At 46.8% G+C, this 16,425-nt stretch overlaps 1 protein-coding gene across 1 annotated transcript in view; it reads right to left on the reverse strand.

The window, feature by feature from the left end:
• Nucleotides 1–1,115: 1,115 nt before the first annotated feature.
• Nucleotides 1,116–16,425, reverse strand: part of LOC308226029 (serine protease inhibitor Kazal-type 5-like) — a gene marked incomplete at its 5' end in the record, with an annotated part of 53,522 nt that continues 38,212 nt past the window's right edge. Inside the window, 12 exons of the mRNA XM_080627316.1 lie at nt 1,116–1,169; nt 4,219–4,282; nt 4,649–4,776; nt 7,144–7,234; nt 8,078–8,145; nt 8,653–8,734; nt 9,328–9,458; nt 11,746–11,797; nt 11,970–12,097; nt 13,787–13,853; nt 14,359–14,486; nt 15,509–15,534. Of these exons, the coding sequence (XP_080483442.1) occupies nt 1,164–1,169; nt 4,219–4,282; nt 4,649–4,776; nt 7,144–7,234; nt 8,078–8,145; nt 8,653–8,734; nt 9,328–9,458; nt 11,746–11,797; nt 11,970–12,097; nt 13,787–13,853; nt 14,359–14,486; nt 15,509–15,534 (971 nt within the window). The 3' untranslated portion in view covers nt 1,116–1,163. The remainder of the gene's footprint in view (nt 1,170–4,218; nt 4,283–4,648; nt 4,777–7,143; nt 7,235–8,077; nt 8,146–8,652; nt 8,735–9,327; nt 9,459–11,745; nt 11,798–11,969; nt 12,098–13,786; nt 13,854–14,358; nt 14,487–15,508; nt 15,535–16,425) is intronic.

Below are 16,425 nucleotides of genomic sequence, written 5' to 3' on the forward strand. Positions count from 1 at the left end.
CACAGTACCTCAGATGAGGATGCTGGAAGAGGACACTTACTGCAACAGCTAAACTGCCAGCCCAACATCTGTAGTGCTTTTAAACCAATTTTCCTCTGTGAGTTTCCAAATGTAAACCAATCAAAATCTCAAAACAACCCTCTGAGGTAGGTAAGTATCTTTTAATAACTGCTTTACAGACAAGAAAAAAGTGCTGAAAGGGCAGTGAAGTGATTGACCCAAGACCCCATGTTGATTTGGAGAGAACCTGACCCCTGATCCCTCCTCACAGAACCCCAGACCATGCTCTTCCTCGTTGGGTCCAACATCTTCACTGGGTATTTACAGCAGCTGGTGCACCCCAGGGGCCTCTGCACTTGCTTATTGCCTAAGGGACATGCAGTGTAAATCTGGAGAGGGGACTGGTGTGTCCCTCCCGCGGGGCTCAGTGAAGAAAAGTGACATGAAGATGCTGAGTTATCTTTATTGTAGAAGCACGTTAAAGACACAGCAAGGCAGCAGAGACCGTGACGGTGCGCGTGGGTCAGATGTGGGAAGACACCACTGCATCCCCACAGCCCTTTGCCCTCCACCTGAGCAAGACAGGGCCCATTGGCCGCAGATGGGGATGAAGACAGCTCTGGCAGTCCTGGGGACTCAACAGCTCTCCTGATGCTCAACATCATCTCTTCCTTTACTTGTCCTAGGGAGACAGGGGGAGACAGTTTATTACTATAGTCCCAGAAGGTGGAGGAACCTGAAACGACTATGAGAAAACCTTAAAGCTGATGCTTCCACACTCTGTAGAGGTTCTAGGCCACCCCTGCCTCCCCATGATGGGGGACAGCAGCATGCTGCTCTGCCAGTGTCCTTCCCAACCAGCAGCGACTGAAAAAACAGAGCAGGGTAAAAGGAATGGGTAGGGCCCACCACCACAGCACTAGAATGCTTGCATATTCCCACAGGCTCAGCCCCACCATGCCCTGGCTGTGATAAGAGGGAAAAGCACTCTGCAAGAGCCCTTTGCACCATCCCTGCAGCCTGTCCAAGCAAAGCAGGATACTCCAACCTTTGTGAAACACAAGCCCCAGAGGACAGGCTGGACAAAAGGGAGTAAATCACTGCCAATCTCGGTACCTTTGGTCACAGCTGATCCCTGGTGTTTGCTGGCAGTTTGAGCTCCATTACTTCTGGAAAGAAAAAGCAAAAAATAAGTCCATCCCCAAGCATGACCACTTCTGTGTGACACTTGCCAAGCATTAGTATCAGTGTGACAGCCCCTCTGGCCAGCTCAGCAGCCACATGGAACTACAGCAGAGCCTAGCACCAGGGTAGGCAGGCTGGGTCGCTGCCAGCCTAGGGAAACAAGACTGATTTCAGCCTCAAGCTAGATGCTTTCCACACCTACTATATAACTGGGAAAGGTCCTGCTTTACACCTACTCCCCCCTTTCCCCGCCCCCATTCCACCATCTGAAAAAGAAGCATTACGAAACAACAGGCATTGTAAGAAAACCAGGACTTCCCCACTGCAAACTTGGGAGTTGTCTGTTTGTTAAGAAACAGATCGTTTTTAAAAGAAGAAACTGAATATTCCCTTTGTTCCCTGACCTATTGACTAATGGGTGGCTATGGCATGGATGGAACTTAGAAAAGCCTTTGACCAAATACAGGAACTACAAGATATGCAGCACTGAAAGTGAAATGTGCTGGAAAGACCCACAATTAGTTCATCCATATGACACAGCACTGCAGGACCTCCTGGCCAGCTAGCTTACCAATAAAGATATCTAAACCCAGGACTCAAACCTACATTTATCTTCAGCAAAGCAGAACAGGATGAAAGGAGTTTGGTCATGACACAGACCTCCCAAGGAAGGTGGTGAGCCTGAATTCTGGCCAGCCTGAGGCCCCAGGGACAGGATATCCTTGCATGCAAGGTTTTCCACCACAGCACTGTACAGATACACCCTTTAGTGTCAGATCTCTCTCAAGCCCCACTGCTCTCACCCTTTTCTACAAGCATCCCCCCATGAAGGCAGTGTGGTCACCAGGAAGGTAGAGTGTGGAAATCCAGTAGGAGCTTTCCCACAGGAATGGATGCAGACACTGAGCTGCAAAGGGACAAGGTGACTTGGACACACATTTTGTCACGCAACTCAATGCTCTCCATAGATAGTTTCAAAACACAGCTCAAGGAAATATTACATTTTGGAAGTAACAACTTCTTATCTTCCTCCAAAGCTTAAAGAGGGGCCTTTGCATTTTCACTCTGCACATTGCAACTGTCTAAAACCATTTCCGATGCCAAAAGCGCTGCTGGAGCTGGTTTTCCTCTGGGTTTTAGTAGCATATATTAAATATGCCTGACTCTTCAGCAGAAAGAAGAATTCATCATATTGAAAATGACCATGAATTTCAGCACTGAAAATAACATCACTCTGTACGTAATTCATACGCTTCTATAAATTTCCAGTCCGATTCTTCAGGTGACATAATATACATAAGTAAAATAAACCATTGTGCATGGGAGTTTGTTTGGCTTTTCTTGCCCCAAAGAAAAAGCTTACACTTTCCCTTTTAATTGCATTCAACTCTCCTTGGAATACTTAACACAGCTACAAGCTGTCTGACTTTCAGTAAATGGCGTATTCCTCTAATTGCAAAGGCTTGAGAGCTGTAATATCTTGGTAAAACACAGAACAGCACGGAATCCCAGACCCAGAACAGTTTTGTGGGAACCCCCTCTGGTTTTCAGCTGCAGAGTATGCCCAGTCTCATCTGTCTTGGGCAGCATGAGCTACAGGCTTGTGTAGCGCCTGGTCTTCCTGTGGCCCCAGAATACACAAGCCAACAGCAGCTCTATCACACTAAAGGTTGAAACATAAAGGCCTCCACTATGATCACAGGCAAAATAATTTCTCTCTGCACTACAATTTATTCAACTTTCCCAACAACAGAGAGCACTCTGCTGCTTTACAGAAGAGGGAAAGAAGAGCTGGGATGTTTACTTTCTAATGTTTCGGGGACCTGCTGGCATCCTGACAGCAAGCAGAGGAAGGCATGGCATGACCTTATGGCATGGTGGTTACCCCACAGAAAAGCTCTTTGTTGCCTACAAACACCTTGATAGCAAACTTGTATTCAGAAGAAAAAGCTCCCATCCAAAACTTTACAGAACTTCTCTTTGGCCGGCTCAATGTTTTGATTCTCTTTGGGGAGCAATTCTCAGTATTTCCCTCAGGATTAGTACTGTTTCTCAAGAGTTCATGCCAATACAGAGGATGCTCCTCCTAGGGCGCTGCAGGGCATCCCACACACTCAAGAGACACAAACTGGGAAACCCTGGCAGCAAATCAAAGTGCTGGAGACTGACAAGCTTCCATTGGTGGAAAGACAAAGCACAACTGATAAATGTTTAACTCATCTGCTGTGTGGGATCACACAAGATGTCAAGGCTCAAGACCTTTCCCAAAAGCATGCCACCTAGTGAGTAATTTTCATTTCCCAGCCATCTCTCTGGGTATTATTTGGGAAAAGAGCCCTTTATGGTTCACACAGTTCTGATCTTTCTGTCCTCACCAAAGTCCCAGGAGGAAAGCCAGATGCTTTCTCAGAAATGTCACACTCCTACCATACAGCCCAGGTAAAACATGGAGACTATGCCCAGGTTATATATTAAAGCCCAGTCTGAACCTGTATTTAAACATCTGGACCACAAGCACCCCACTCCTGGGGCTCTAATGATCCCATTGCAGGTGCAGAGACCAGACTGGCTCCCCATCATGCACCTGGAGTGAGAATTGGTGTGCTATACACAGCAAAGATGCACTTTAGTGATTGTTTTTCCACCTCTCTGCAACATCTCACCCCAGAAGAATTAAAAAAAGAAAGAAAAGAGAAGATGGGGGGCTCCAATGCCTTTTGAACAACAGAGCCTTCCCAGCCTGCAGGATGCCCTGAACTGACCCTGACAGTAGCAGTGTGCTGCAGCAGGTGGCCGAAGAGCAGTTGCAGAGCACAGCTTTAACCTGTTAGTTCAGTAACTTGTTCATTCAATTAACCCGTTGGTTACCGTGCCTGCAGGGTCTAGGCCTGACAGCTACTTTTTGTTTTTCACTCTCCATTGTGGCTGCCTGGATCAGGTCCCCACAAGCCGAGACTGTGCCGGCAGGAGAGTTTCACAAGGGGAAAGGAAGAGATGAATGTTTCCCCAGCCCAGCCATGGTGTGCTGCTTACCACTTCAGAAGCAGGCTTTTTGCATTCACCTCGATAGTTTACGGTGATGTAGTTTGAAGCTTTCCTGCAAAGTGAGGACAAGACATTGCTTATTATTCACTTGCAATGCCACAACACTCTGCCATCGGCATGACATTCCTCTGTGGGCTCCTTAATACTTTGATGCTACTTCCAGTGTGATGGCATTTATTAGTCCCCAAGCAATCTTATGATCGGGCAGAAAGGGAATAGGGGACTCTGGAAACTTGTGTATCTTAATTAGCTGTCATCAGATTAATCTCAAGCATTTTGATCTATGTTTGCTTAACAGCAAGGCACCAAGGACACACTTGATAATGAGTCATGATATATCAAAACAAACACTGTGCTGCAAAAGACACTCGGGAATGGTGGATGGCCCTGTATTACTGAAATCTCTTCGCCTACTCACATGGCAGCTGAACACAAGTCACATTCATTTTTGTATGTTTTCCCATCAGTGCCACAGACTGGTTCTGAGGATTTGCTGCAGAAAATCCTTCCACCCTTTACCCCATGCAGAATTCGATCACAGTCCAGCTGAAGAGAGAAAGAAATCACATTTGGTGCTGGTTCACTTGTGTGACCCTCCTATACATGACTTAAAAGCACTGACGAACCAAGCCTTTCCATGGAGCCCCTCTGCCCTGCCGCAGGTCCAGCACTCCTTCAGCAATGCCAGGCTTGTAGAAGATAGTGTCTCTTGCTGAACTGGCCAGCCAAGCTTTTAGGGACAGACCGTGCCCTGCCTAGCAGGGGCCCACTCATCTGATTCACCTTGGCACAAGGCAGGTTTATTTCTCTCGCCAGGGATCCAAAAGAAGATGAGAACTGCTGCCTGACCCTAGTCCCTATCAGGGCTTGATGCTGTTTCATCCCAGAGAACAAAGACAAAATCCATTGGCCAAAATTAAGGAAAACCCTCTGCAGCAGCCTCGCACTGCCTGAGAGTGGTGAGACACGCAGCACAACTTCTGACACCCACTGTATGAAGAGACACAAGCAGATACAAGCAGCTATGACTAATTAAGGGTGCCCTCTCGTTTCCTCTCAAGCACGACAACGGGAACATTTAGACACAGCTTTTCTTACAAGCCACACGTGGCACAACCAGGACAAACTCCAAGCACAGAGTCCCTTAGAGACCCCAAAAAGCCTCTCACACTTAGATCCTCATGCTACAAGCACGCCGGGATGGATATTGGCAGAGTCATAGCAAATTTCAAACAGCAGAGGTCAGAGATACTGCAGCCTGGCACACACACAGCCCCTTCCTCAGCCTGGTCACCCGCCCCTGCTCCGGGTGTTGAAAAACAGACCAAGGAGGACTGACTAATGGGTTCCCATCTCTAGGTGCTGCAGAACATGGTGCAACAACTGCAAATTGTGCAATCAGAGGAGAGATGCATCTGGGATGGAGAGAACATTCCTCCTCCTGTCCTATCTGAAGATGCCGCATTTAGCTCAAAATGATGGATTATCAGCAGTGCTACAGAGCAGGAAGCCCCAGAGAGAAGGAAGGTTTCACACCAGGTGGCATAGGGAGGATGGTGATGTTGGGACACTGCGATAGCACCTGCTGGTTAAACATCACTTGCTAATTCCATTAATGTGCTGCTTCCTCCCTCGTCTGGGTAATTACGGATGACGTGAGAGCAGACAATGCTGACCTTTGCAGTTCTCTGCTAGATGCCTTCCTACATGCCAGACATTGCTGCCCGCAGCATGACCCGCGTGCCTGCATTACTGCCCAGGGCAGGCGGCCACCCCACCGCAGCCCAACACATCATCGATCCCAGCAGCCAGTGCCAACACCCCTTTGGCACTTAGGAATTCCCATGACAAAGCCCACAGGTGGCCTTGGAAAGAGGAGAGGAGGAGATCTGCTCTCTGAATCACTTCTTGTCAATCAGGCTCATCAGCATCCACTCCCCCTCCGGTGCTACCAGGAAATACCACTAAGCGCTTAAGCAGACTGGCATTGTTACACTTTATGCCTCCCCTGGAAAGCACCAAAATTGCTGTACCTGAAACTCCTACCAGGGTTTTTAACTCAAATATCCCTTTTCTATAAGTAGTCAATGGAAGAGGCTTCAGAAAGAGTTAAGGCAGTTTGTAGTAAGGTCCACAGAAACACATTTCCTCTCCCTTCTAGAATGTTATTTAAATTACTCTATGCAAATGCTAGAGGGGTTAAAATATCAGGTAATATTGTCAGTCATCCTAGCCCTTGACAACACCCTATAGCAGTGAGATCCATGTCTCCCTTTTGATGGTAACTTATTTTTTCTTATTAGTTTCATATTTTCCACATTTAGCTCTGTTGAAACTATTGCATTTTCATGGAGACAAGGGACAGCAGACACCCCCATCTTCCTCCCACATTATTCCATACACAGGCATCATCTGTCACTCAGTGTTTCCCCTTTTAGCACTCCTTCCTTCTGCCAATCTAGTCCTCATCCCCTGGTCAGCTCCATCACACTGCTCTGGCCATGGCCTTTAACTCAGCACCTTTTCAACATGTGGAGAGTGGCACTCCTCACCCCATTTTCACTATGTGTGGGGCAGGCACCCAGCCTGAGCTCAAGACCAGCACCCCCATAACTGATGTGCTTCCATAAGGAGTAAAGCTCAGAAGCAAAACTGGCTTAGGAGGGGCCTATAAGGGAACATCCAGCCCCACTCCCTTTCCCTCTGCTTCCATACTGATATAGGAGCTATTGTTGGGGTACAGATGCTTCCACTCATTCAAACCCTTCCAAGAAGCTTTAGGGTCACAACAAGAACAGGAGGAGCTGCTGGGAAAGGAGCTGGCAGGGGCTCAGCACCAGCAGACCACCCCATGGGAGTGGTCCCCATTTCTGCCCATGCAGATGCCACCTGAGATGCAGAAGGTGGGATTACCAGCCGGTAGGCATCGGTGTCCCTGCTCTGCGTCTTGCGGCCAGGCGCCGTCTTGCAGTTCCTACCACTCTGAGCTGCGTTTCCTTGTGGGCTGGAAGGGAGGAAGAGCAGAGAGACAGCTCATCACACCACCCGTCCTGAACACGGGGAGCACAGTGCAAACCCACCCTCTGCACGGACCCCCACAGGGAGCTGCCTGCACTACGGCATCCACACACAATGACACAGGAGAGGGCAAGAAACCCCTCAGCCACATGCTAACAGGGAGGCAGCAGGACAAACCTTGCCCTGTGCTCAGCCCTGGTGCCTCCCCTCCCCAAGGCTCTGGCGTCACTTGGTGGATGGGGAGACAAAGGAATTGCACCAGCCAAAAGTAAGAAATCTCAGAGCTCCCCAGCAAAGGCTCTGAAAAAACAGCAGCTGGGTCCTGCTCAGGTTCAGCAGCTACAAAACAAACAGAAGTGCCTGACCAGTGCCCAGAAAGCACGTAGTCCACCAGGCGCTGACTCCAAGCCAGCGGGTGAGGGTGAGCCAGGGCCAGGCAGACACGTATGCTCTGCCAGGAAGCAGGGTTTGCTGAGCAAAGGTGTCCCAAGAGGGATTTTGAGCACAGCAATCACTAGTGCTTCATACACAGGAAAGCCAAGGCCAAAAAAGAGTAAAGGTTGCATGAGAACATGCCTCACTGTATGTGCCTCTTCCCAATCACCAGCTCAGCCAATGGTGAGAAGTGCTGTACTGAGCACCAAACACCAGTGTTCAATTCTCTACCCCAGACAGTGCTCCTTGTGTGCTACTGAACCATTCTGGCTCCAGTTAATGTCCTAACCACCTCTAGGGAAAAATATGTAGGTGGAAGGGGACAGAAACCAGTGCCAGGGCTTGTGGGGTTGCTGGGGGGACAGGCTGCCATCCCAGGCACTGCTGAGCTTACCCTCTGCTCGATGAGAAGGGACGTCTCTCATTCATATCCTGCTGTGACCCTGAACCACCACAGCCCTTCTGCAAAAGGGGCAGGATCACATTCAATAACCAAACACAGAAACAACTTTTACACAACTAGAGAAGAAGTAAAGCTAAAGCAGTTCCTGTCCTCCCACTTCTCCTCCCAGACCCAGAGATTTATGGGGCTGTTCTTAGAGAAACAGGTTTGATGTTTGCTCCATACCCACCCGTTGGCTTTAATACCCACCAAATGTTATCATCTGAGGTCTTACAGGATTGTGGGTGCCTGAACCTGCCCTTTATCTCTCATATAGCATCACACCACTGGGAAAGTGAGAGGGGCTGTTCTGTCAAGTCCAGACATGCGCACTTCGTATGCTTACACACAGGTTCATCCCAGAAATGAGTTAGGCTTTGCAACACAACCTGCTTCTCCGCCATCGTCAGCTGGTTCCAGCATCCCAAGCACCCAAGCTGACCACAGGCAGTCACTGGCCATAAGGATCCCAGACTCTCACCAGCCCCATTCTCTGAGCTCAGAGCTGGCTCTAAGCTCCATCTCACCTGGCTTGTATTCCCTGAAGCTTGTTGTTTGTTGCGCTGGCCGGTTCCACCAGACTGACCTCCTCTTTGGGCTTCCTTTTTTCTAGAAGAAGGGGAGAGGAGGAAAAGGGATTGCTATGGCAGTGCAACTGCCACCAGCACCCAAGGCTACCCTATAAAAGCTAGTGTCATGACATTAGACACCACCTCCCCATCGCAGTCCCTGTTCCTGGTGGTCCTGTTCCTAATTCCCACCCCTAAGCCTTCTCCCTTCTCCTCACCATTCCCACTGTACGCTACATCCTGGATCCAGCTGGTTGCTTTCATATCAGGGCTGCTTCTGCATATGCTCTATGAGAGTAGAGAGAGAGCATCTGGAAGGCAAAGGACACGTGTGGGAAACTCCTCAGGAGCTGCCTGCACCCAACAGTCCCCTGGGAAAGGGTTTCCTCTCTATCAGCCTTGTTTCTCCTTCTCTACTCCATGCTGCTTCTCACCTGCCCCTGGGCCCTTTGTGCTGAAAGGGAAGTGGGAAGAGGGGAAATGGCTGGAACCCTACTGCCGGAACCTCTCTTGAAGGGCCACTGGGATTCAGGACTCTGAATTGCCCTGGTGCAGCTTCAGAGGCGGAAACTGCAGTTTTGCTGCCTGAGGTTTCCTGCTCTGCTGTTGTGGCTCAGAGGAAGCTGTACTCACAACTTCTCAGCGCACATGAGACATTTGTTGATGTGCTGCTTGCCAGAGGAATCCCGAACAGGGTCATTCTCCCTCGTGCAGGACAGTCGTCCACCAGCTTCAAACTGGGAGCGAAACTCACTGCAGACATCCTGCGGAAGGACAGTGGTTAGGGTACCCTGTCCTCCTTGTCTTATTGATCCAATTCCTAGAAACCTGGCATTTCCTGCCAGAAAAGTATTGAAGCATCCCAAATGCATCACAGGAGAGCCTGGGTGTGGGCAAGAGAAAAGGGTGTGCAGTAGCAGCCACTTAGTATATAAGAGAAGAGTGAGTCAGAAAAATTGTGGGTCCTTCTGCCTGCACAGCACGTGTTGGGAGTTTTCTACTAATTATTATTCTCCAACTAATTATTATTCTCCTTGCTGGGCTATCCAAAGCATGCCAGTGATCTGACTGATACGGTATTGAAGTCCCTCCCACTTTTCCCAACATACTTAAGACACAGCTACAGCCTATTCCCAGATTGTAGCTCAGATAATAACTTACAAAGCAAGTAGTATCCCCAAAACCAACCACGCTTTGGGCCATGTCAATAAAGAAGCAGTAGTTAAAACATAAAAGCACAATGTAAATATACTTAATAGTCCAAGACCAGTGGAAGTCTGTTTGCAGAATGGATGATTAATTTGTTCCCTGTTCAAAATCACTGTACAGAAACCATGTTAATTTTCCCCTGTTATGTAACATGGGGCAAATGTAAACATTCAATCTCCCTAATTTCAACTGTTTCAGGCACTGCAATAGCTGATTCCAAACAGCAAGTACAAAGGATAAGTAACTGCATCCCACTTCCCACTTGTTTCTTTTACAGGTAGGTTTCAACACTTGTACTTTTCTGCCTGTTTTGTGCGTAGGAGAGTTTTGGTTAGATTGCAGTAAGGTCCTTAGTTGGTCACTGGCCTCATCCTTTGCTTTGCTCAGAAGTTTCCAGCATCTCATCCTCTCTGCCAGGGGAGGATTTCCCCAGGATTGTGTCCTGCATCCCAGCCAGGGCATCTCAGCTTTGCTGAGACTGGACTAACCTCAGCAAAATAACCAGAGTACAAAGCCCCACAATTCCCTAGAGCCAAAGGAGCCATGAGGAGGAGACACGCGATCCAGCACAGGATGACCCTGCACTGGTTGTGGCCAGCAGCCACCTTTCATTGCCCCCATCAGAAATAACTGTTGCACCCCAGTTCACCTCCCTGAGATTCTCATTGCTTCTTCCCATCACCAGCCTGTACTCAGATCCCTGTGCGGTTCAGGCAATGCTTTCTCTCCCCAGCAAGCCCATGAAAACTCTCCCAGCCCCTCTGTGCCTTATTGCCTGGGACAAACCCAGCTCAGCACCCCAGTCCTCTGCCTCTAAGACAGCTCTGCCTTCTCCTAATAGCCTCCCTCAGTCTTCCTTTAAATTAGCATATCTGGAGCTCTCTTTCCTGACCTCTGCTGCAAAAACCTTGCTGCGTACATCCAAGACTTGCCTTTGCCTTTTTCACGGCTTTGCGTGCCTGACCCACTAATAAACGCAGGGCTTTTTTATCCTTTGTCACTTCTAAGTGACAAGCAGGAATTCTTGTTAATCACTGACTCTGTGATCTCCCAGTTATTACATTTTATCCTATTTCTATTACTCCAGGCCTCAGCACTATCCAATTAGTCGTGAGTGATCTGCTGATCCCCTTTGCTGATGCTGCCTCCCAGCTTTGTCTTCAGCAAATTTCACTTACACTTCCAAAAGTCATTAGGAAAAGCACTGAAACAGGGTTATGCCCAAGACTGAGGCTTAAGGAAACTACTCCAGTCCCTACCATAGCAGACATCAAAAGGTAAGTGTTGGAAAACAGCTTTTTCTCCCCTTACAGGGCTTTTGCCAGCAAAGCATCAGTGCACAGAAACATGGTGGCTGCAGGGTTGTAAAGATAAGGTGGCAAACAGCAGCACCAAAGTTTCCAACAAGAAAAGCCACAAGTCCATGGAGATAGCTCACGCCTGAAATCTCACAGAATACAAGGATCTTGTGAGCTTTGAAGAGTTCAGATTTAGAGTTTTTCACCCAGGTATTTCTTTTTCACCTAATTAGCACCTTCAGCAGCACTGATTCTCCACCCTTGAGCCAGGTTCTAGGACAGCACAGCATACCTGGTTTCTTATTCTGATGGGATTTGCCTGTCCCTAGATCTGCAGGTCAGCAGGATAAACTGTAAAGTTCAGGCACAAGTTATTCACTTGGGGGATTTGAGAATACAAACAAGAAATGAGGGAAAGGAAAGTGGATCTCAAAATTAAATCAGTGGAGAAAGAGCAACTGAGTAGAATAATGTTGCCTTTTCTCTATCTTGGGTGAAAATCCAATAAAGTTTTATATTGACCTGCCTAATACTTTAATCTCACCTTATCTTCCTTTTGTCTGTTTTTAGATGACTCCTGTCCATTCTCCCTTTTGCTGGAAGAGAAGCAAGATGAGAAAGTGAACACCACGGTGCTCCAGGGAGCAAGAGGCTTTCCCCACCGTCGGCTGCAGGAGGGGCAAGTGATGCCATCCACTGGCATTGGCAGCAGGGTCCCTCCAGCAGCTGCCTTCTCAACAGAAAAGGCTGTGTTTTTCCTCTACTCACAACTTCTCTGCACACATGATGCACTTATTGCTGTGCTGCTTCCCAGAGGAATCCCGGACAGGGTCATTTTCTCTGGTGCACGAAAGTTTTCCTTTCTTGAACAGGTCCCGAAACTCTCGGCAGTCATCCTGTGGAAGTGCCAAGAGTATGGGCTGACACAGATACACTGACAGAGATGCACCTCTGAGAAATCCACAAAGGATTATCCACCCAACGAATTACATTTCAAACACTATTTTGTTTCCTTGAGGTGTAACTAAGTGGAAAATCATAGTTTGCCTAATGTGTTCTCTTAAACTATAGCATGCAACATAAACCAAATGAACTAGCATGTTTAGATGAGCAGATCTGTCTTTTGCAGCCAGGGCAGCCTTATTTTTATTCCTAATAGATAAGACAAGCAGGAGCCTGCCTAAAGGACCTAGGTTCTGCTCCATGTATAAAAGCTATAATTTCCCACTGAATTTTGACTGAGGCAGTCGTTTTTGCCATCTCTCATGAGTGAATACAGTACCAAGAATTTTAAAATCCACACACAGTAAAAAGATGAAGCTGCAGGCATTAAAAATAAAACAAATCCTTGCACACCTGACATTCCCAGGTGTGCTGGAGTAAGAAGTGGGTATTTTTACCTTCCATTTAACATGACATTATGTGTTAAGTTAAAAGCACTCTATTTCAACCAGAGGCTTTTGAAGCAAAACCTGCCTAAGAATTTAAACCTGGTCCTTGTTTTCCTCTGAGCAGCTTTTCTATAACTTTCAGGGCACACAGGCAGTTTTGTAGCAGAAGAAACATGCTACATGTGAAGTCTTTAGGTTCTCTTATGCAGCACTTTTAAGGTTATCTGCCAAGCGTATATCCGTAAAACATTATTTTTTTTCCCCCTCACAGTGTGTAGAGGAGATGGTTTGATAACTTATCCCAGCTCTGCAGATGGGGAAGTCAAGCCCAGAAAATTACTTGCCAAAAGCCAGACAGAAAATCTATGGTTGAACAAAGAAATTCAGTGTAGGTCTCTTCCTAACACTGAAACTGTCCTTCTGCCTTCAGAATCACACTTTGGCATGTCAGGTGTTTAAAAAAAGATCTCCCTTAGGACAGCTGTGCTTTACAAAGCCTTTAAATTGTCCAGGCACACAAGAGCTAGAAAGCTACCCTGCTTAACCAGATGTGAAGAAAAAAAATAAATCCTGCCACCAACACTATCTGATGGAAACCAATTCGCTCCTATCTAGAATAAAAACCCAAGGCTCAAAAGACAACTCCCTCCACATAAAGATCTGCTATCTAGAAAAACAGCTATGGGTAAAAGAAACCAGCCAGGTGCATCAACAAGATAAACAAGGGACAATTAGAGTCAGCCTGCTCCCACACCCTGCCCTAGTCAGAGCTCACATACATCATCATTGCTATTAATTATTTGTCAGATGCCAATGGTGTACCTTATAAACAGGCAGGTATCCTCCTTAGCCTGTGCTCTGGGTCAGGCACGGACCATACATGCAATGTTAGTAATTGCCTGAAAGGGACCAGATTGCCTGCGAGGAGGCACGAGGAGTTTTGGTTTCTTTTATGCTCGTGGATGGCACAAAGCCTCATGCTCCTTTAAACCCTCTTCCAAAGGAAGAGTATATTTGCCCTCCTCCCATTACAGGCACATAGCTGGGACTTTCCCCATTGGCTAAGCCAGCATTTCCCACTTCAGACAAGGAAATGCACTCAGCAAGTGGGTCAGAGGAAGGCACAATGCCACCACACTGTCCTGCTCCCAGCATGCCAATAAAACTGGCTTTAGTGGCAATGTTTCACCTCACCTCTCCCAAGGAGTCCACATTCCTGTTCACCTCTTCACCACTCCCTTTGTTTTTTGAGTCTTTTTCCCTGCAAGAAAGGGAGGCATGAGTGACACAGCAGCACGCAGTCTTCAGACCTAAAACCAAAATAGCTAAAGTTTAAAGTCCAGTCCTATCAACCCCACCTCCCCGTTTATGCAAGGCAGTGGGATGGACCAGCACCGGAGCTCTGGCCCAGTGAGACCTGCCCAGGGTTTTTAGCGTCTCTGCACTGGGGGCATTTTGCCATCCTTTCTCTTTGCCTAACATCCAGGTGTTTCCATCCTACTAAACACCATCTATGGAAACAAGAAACAAGTGTTTTCACCCTGGATTTGCTCCTCACACACTATGTGAGGAGCTAGAGAGCGCTACTGAGGTCACAGGTTTTCTGAAGAGCTACTACCTGGTCTGTCTAGCCCAGAACTATGACTTTACACCACGGACTAGAGTCCTGAGAGTGGGCTCATTGCTATGGGAGGAGAGGATGTGTTGCAGATGGGCAGTGTGGCCACTAGAGCCAGTGCACAAGCCACTGGGCAGCCAATACTCACAGCAGCCTTTGGCACATCAGGCACTTGTTGAGGTCTGCTTTTCCACCTGGGCTGCTGATGTGCTCCTTGGTGGTGGGACAGGAAAACTTCCCACTGCGCAGAAGTGACCAAATCTTTGTGCACTCATCCTGAAAAGCACAGAGGAGAACAGTCAGTGGAGGCCCCCTCAGAGACCATTGAGATCCTGAGAACAGTTTAAGCTTTTTTGGGTTGACTATGTGCTCTCACAGTTTGTTAACACTAGCCCTGGGGCTACCACACTCCTCATTCCTATCCCTCACCGCACACCACCTGTGGTACAGGCAGCACCCAGAGCCCTGCTTGTGACTCTCAAGGTAAAAGGACAAGGAGAAAGTTCGAAACATGTTGAGAGGGCCATTATTCATGGGAAAAGGAATACACATTTAATTTGCATGCAGCTGCAAATTGCTACCCGCTGCAGGGGAGGAATCCATGTTACAAAGTTAGTCAAGAGTGGAAAATATAGCCCTAGAAGTTCCAGTGAGATGCAAGAGTAATGAATTGACCAGGGTGACTGAAGAGCAATTCAGGTGAAAGACTGAAGCACAGAAAAGGACAATCCTCTTAGGAAACACAGCTGCAGCAACCAATTGCCTCTTCTGCTGGGTAACTGAAATGCAGGAGGAGAAGAATCAATGAAGCATTTAGTTATTTTGGGCTACTATGTTTTCCAAAGGGTCTTTACTGTGGAGAGACACGCTTGTTTGATTAAAACATGAACAGAGCTGACTTCTCTGTCATTGGATCAGATAATTCCCTGAGACTCAAAGGACTTGCCTTAATTCTTTTAATTATCAAACTAGGAAATTATCCAGCAGAAACCTCAGCTTCTGATCAGAAGCAAAATCCTGAAATATCATTAGAAATATAATATATGACATTTCTAACTTCATCTCATGAGATTTCCAGCTCAGAGCTGTTCGGATGTGTGCACCAAATATACACTGTCAGCTAGAGCCACTGCTGTATTACAAAAGTATTGTCTCTCAACATTAAAAAATCCACTGCTTTTTCCACCACTGAAAAAGCATTATGATATCTAAGATTAGTCTGCCTAAATGGCTTTGCTCAGAGCATGTATAGCTGGCAAAACAAAAGGAGAATTAAGAATAGAAAAGGCTGGACTCGCCTTAATCGAAGCTTGGCTGGCAACATCTGCAAAAGGAAAACCAACAATGAGACCATACAAAAAATCTTTGAAGGGAAATTTTAAACCAAAAGCATTTAATTAAAATACTTGATGCAGTTTTCTAATCCACCCAAATAACCTCTAGATAAGAGCTAATCCAGTGCGTTATTGCACACTAACAGAAAGGACTGGGCATTAGAGACTTTCTGGAACATTGCACTTTTTGTCATTCAAATGCAAAAGCACATCTATTTGTTGTGTCTTTGTGCCCTCCTCTACTGTGTTACTTTTCTCAAGCTTAAAGTCCAAATTCCAAGGATGATTCACTGTTTATCATTATATCCCACTGCCTCAGTAGTTGTATCAACCTTACCCAAATTTTTTTGACTTGCTTCGTCTTCATCCCTTAAAAAAGGGATAGCAAAGCTAGGCCTTATCATTGTTGTTTGTCTAAAAATTCAAATTCCTTTTTAAGGCCCATTCCATTTGCAGTACCTCACATAAATTGCCAAATTAACAATGAGTCAGTAGGTAGGCAGCTGATATATGTTTCTTTTTACTAAGCCACTTAGAGCCAGTATAATAAATTTCATCCTTTCCTCTTGCATCATCAGTAGCATCACAGGAAACCATCAAGAAATCCTCCACTAGCTCTTTTTCAACAGAAATAGGCAGTAAAGACCATTGCATCAAGCTTAAACTCTGCTAAAATCTCTATTGTAGGCATACAAAAAATGGATTTCTTAGCATGACAAGAAATTCCTGGCTTTCTGAATTTACCAAAAATTGCATTACACTTTTTTCAAAATCAATCTTTTAACATAAAATTCAATCTGGTTGGAAATCTGTATTCCTCCACTTACACAATTGAGTTTGTTTGTTCTTAAGCTACCCCATCTGCTAATAATAGATACTCT

Source organism: Psittacula echo (genome assembly GCF_963264785.1).
Source record: "Psittacula echo genome assembly, chromosome: 11".
In the NCBI taxonomy this organism is placed as follows: Eukaryota; Metazoa; Chordata; class Aves; order Psittaciformes; family Psittacidae; genus Psittacula; species Psittacula echo.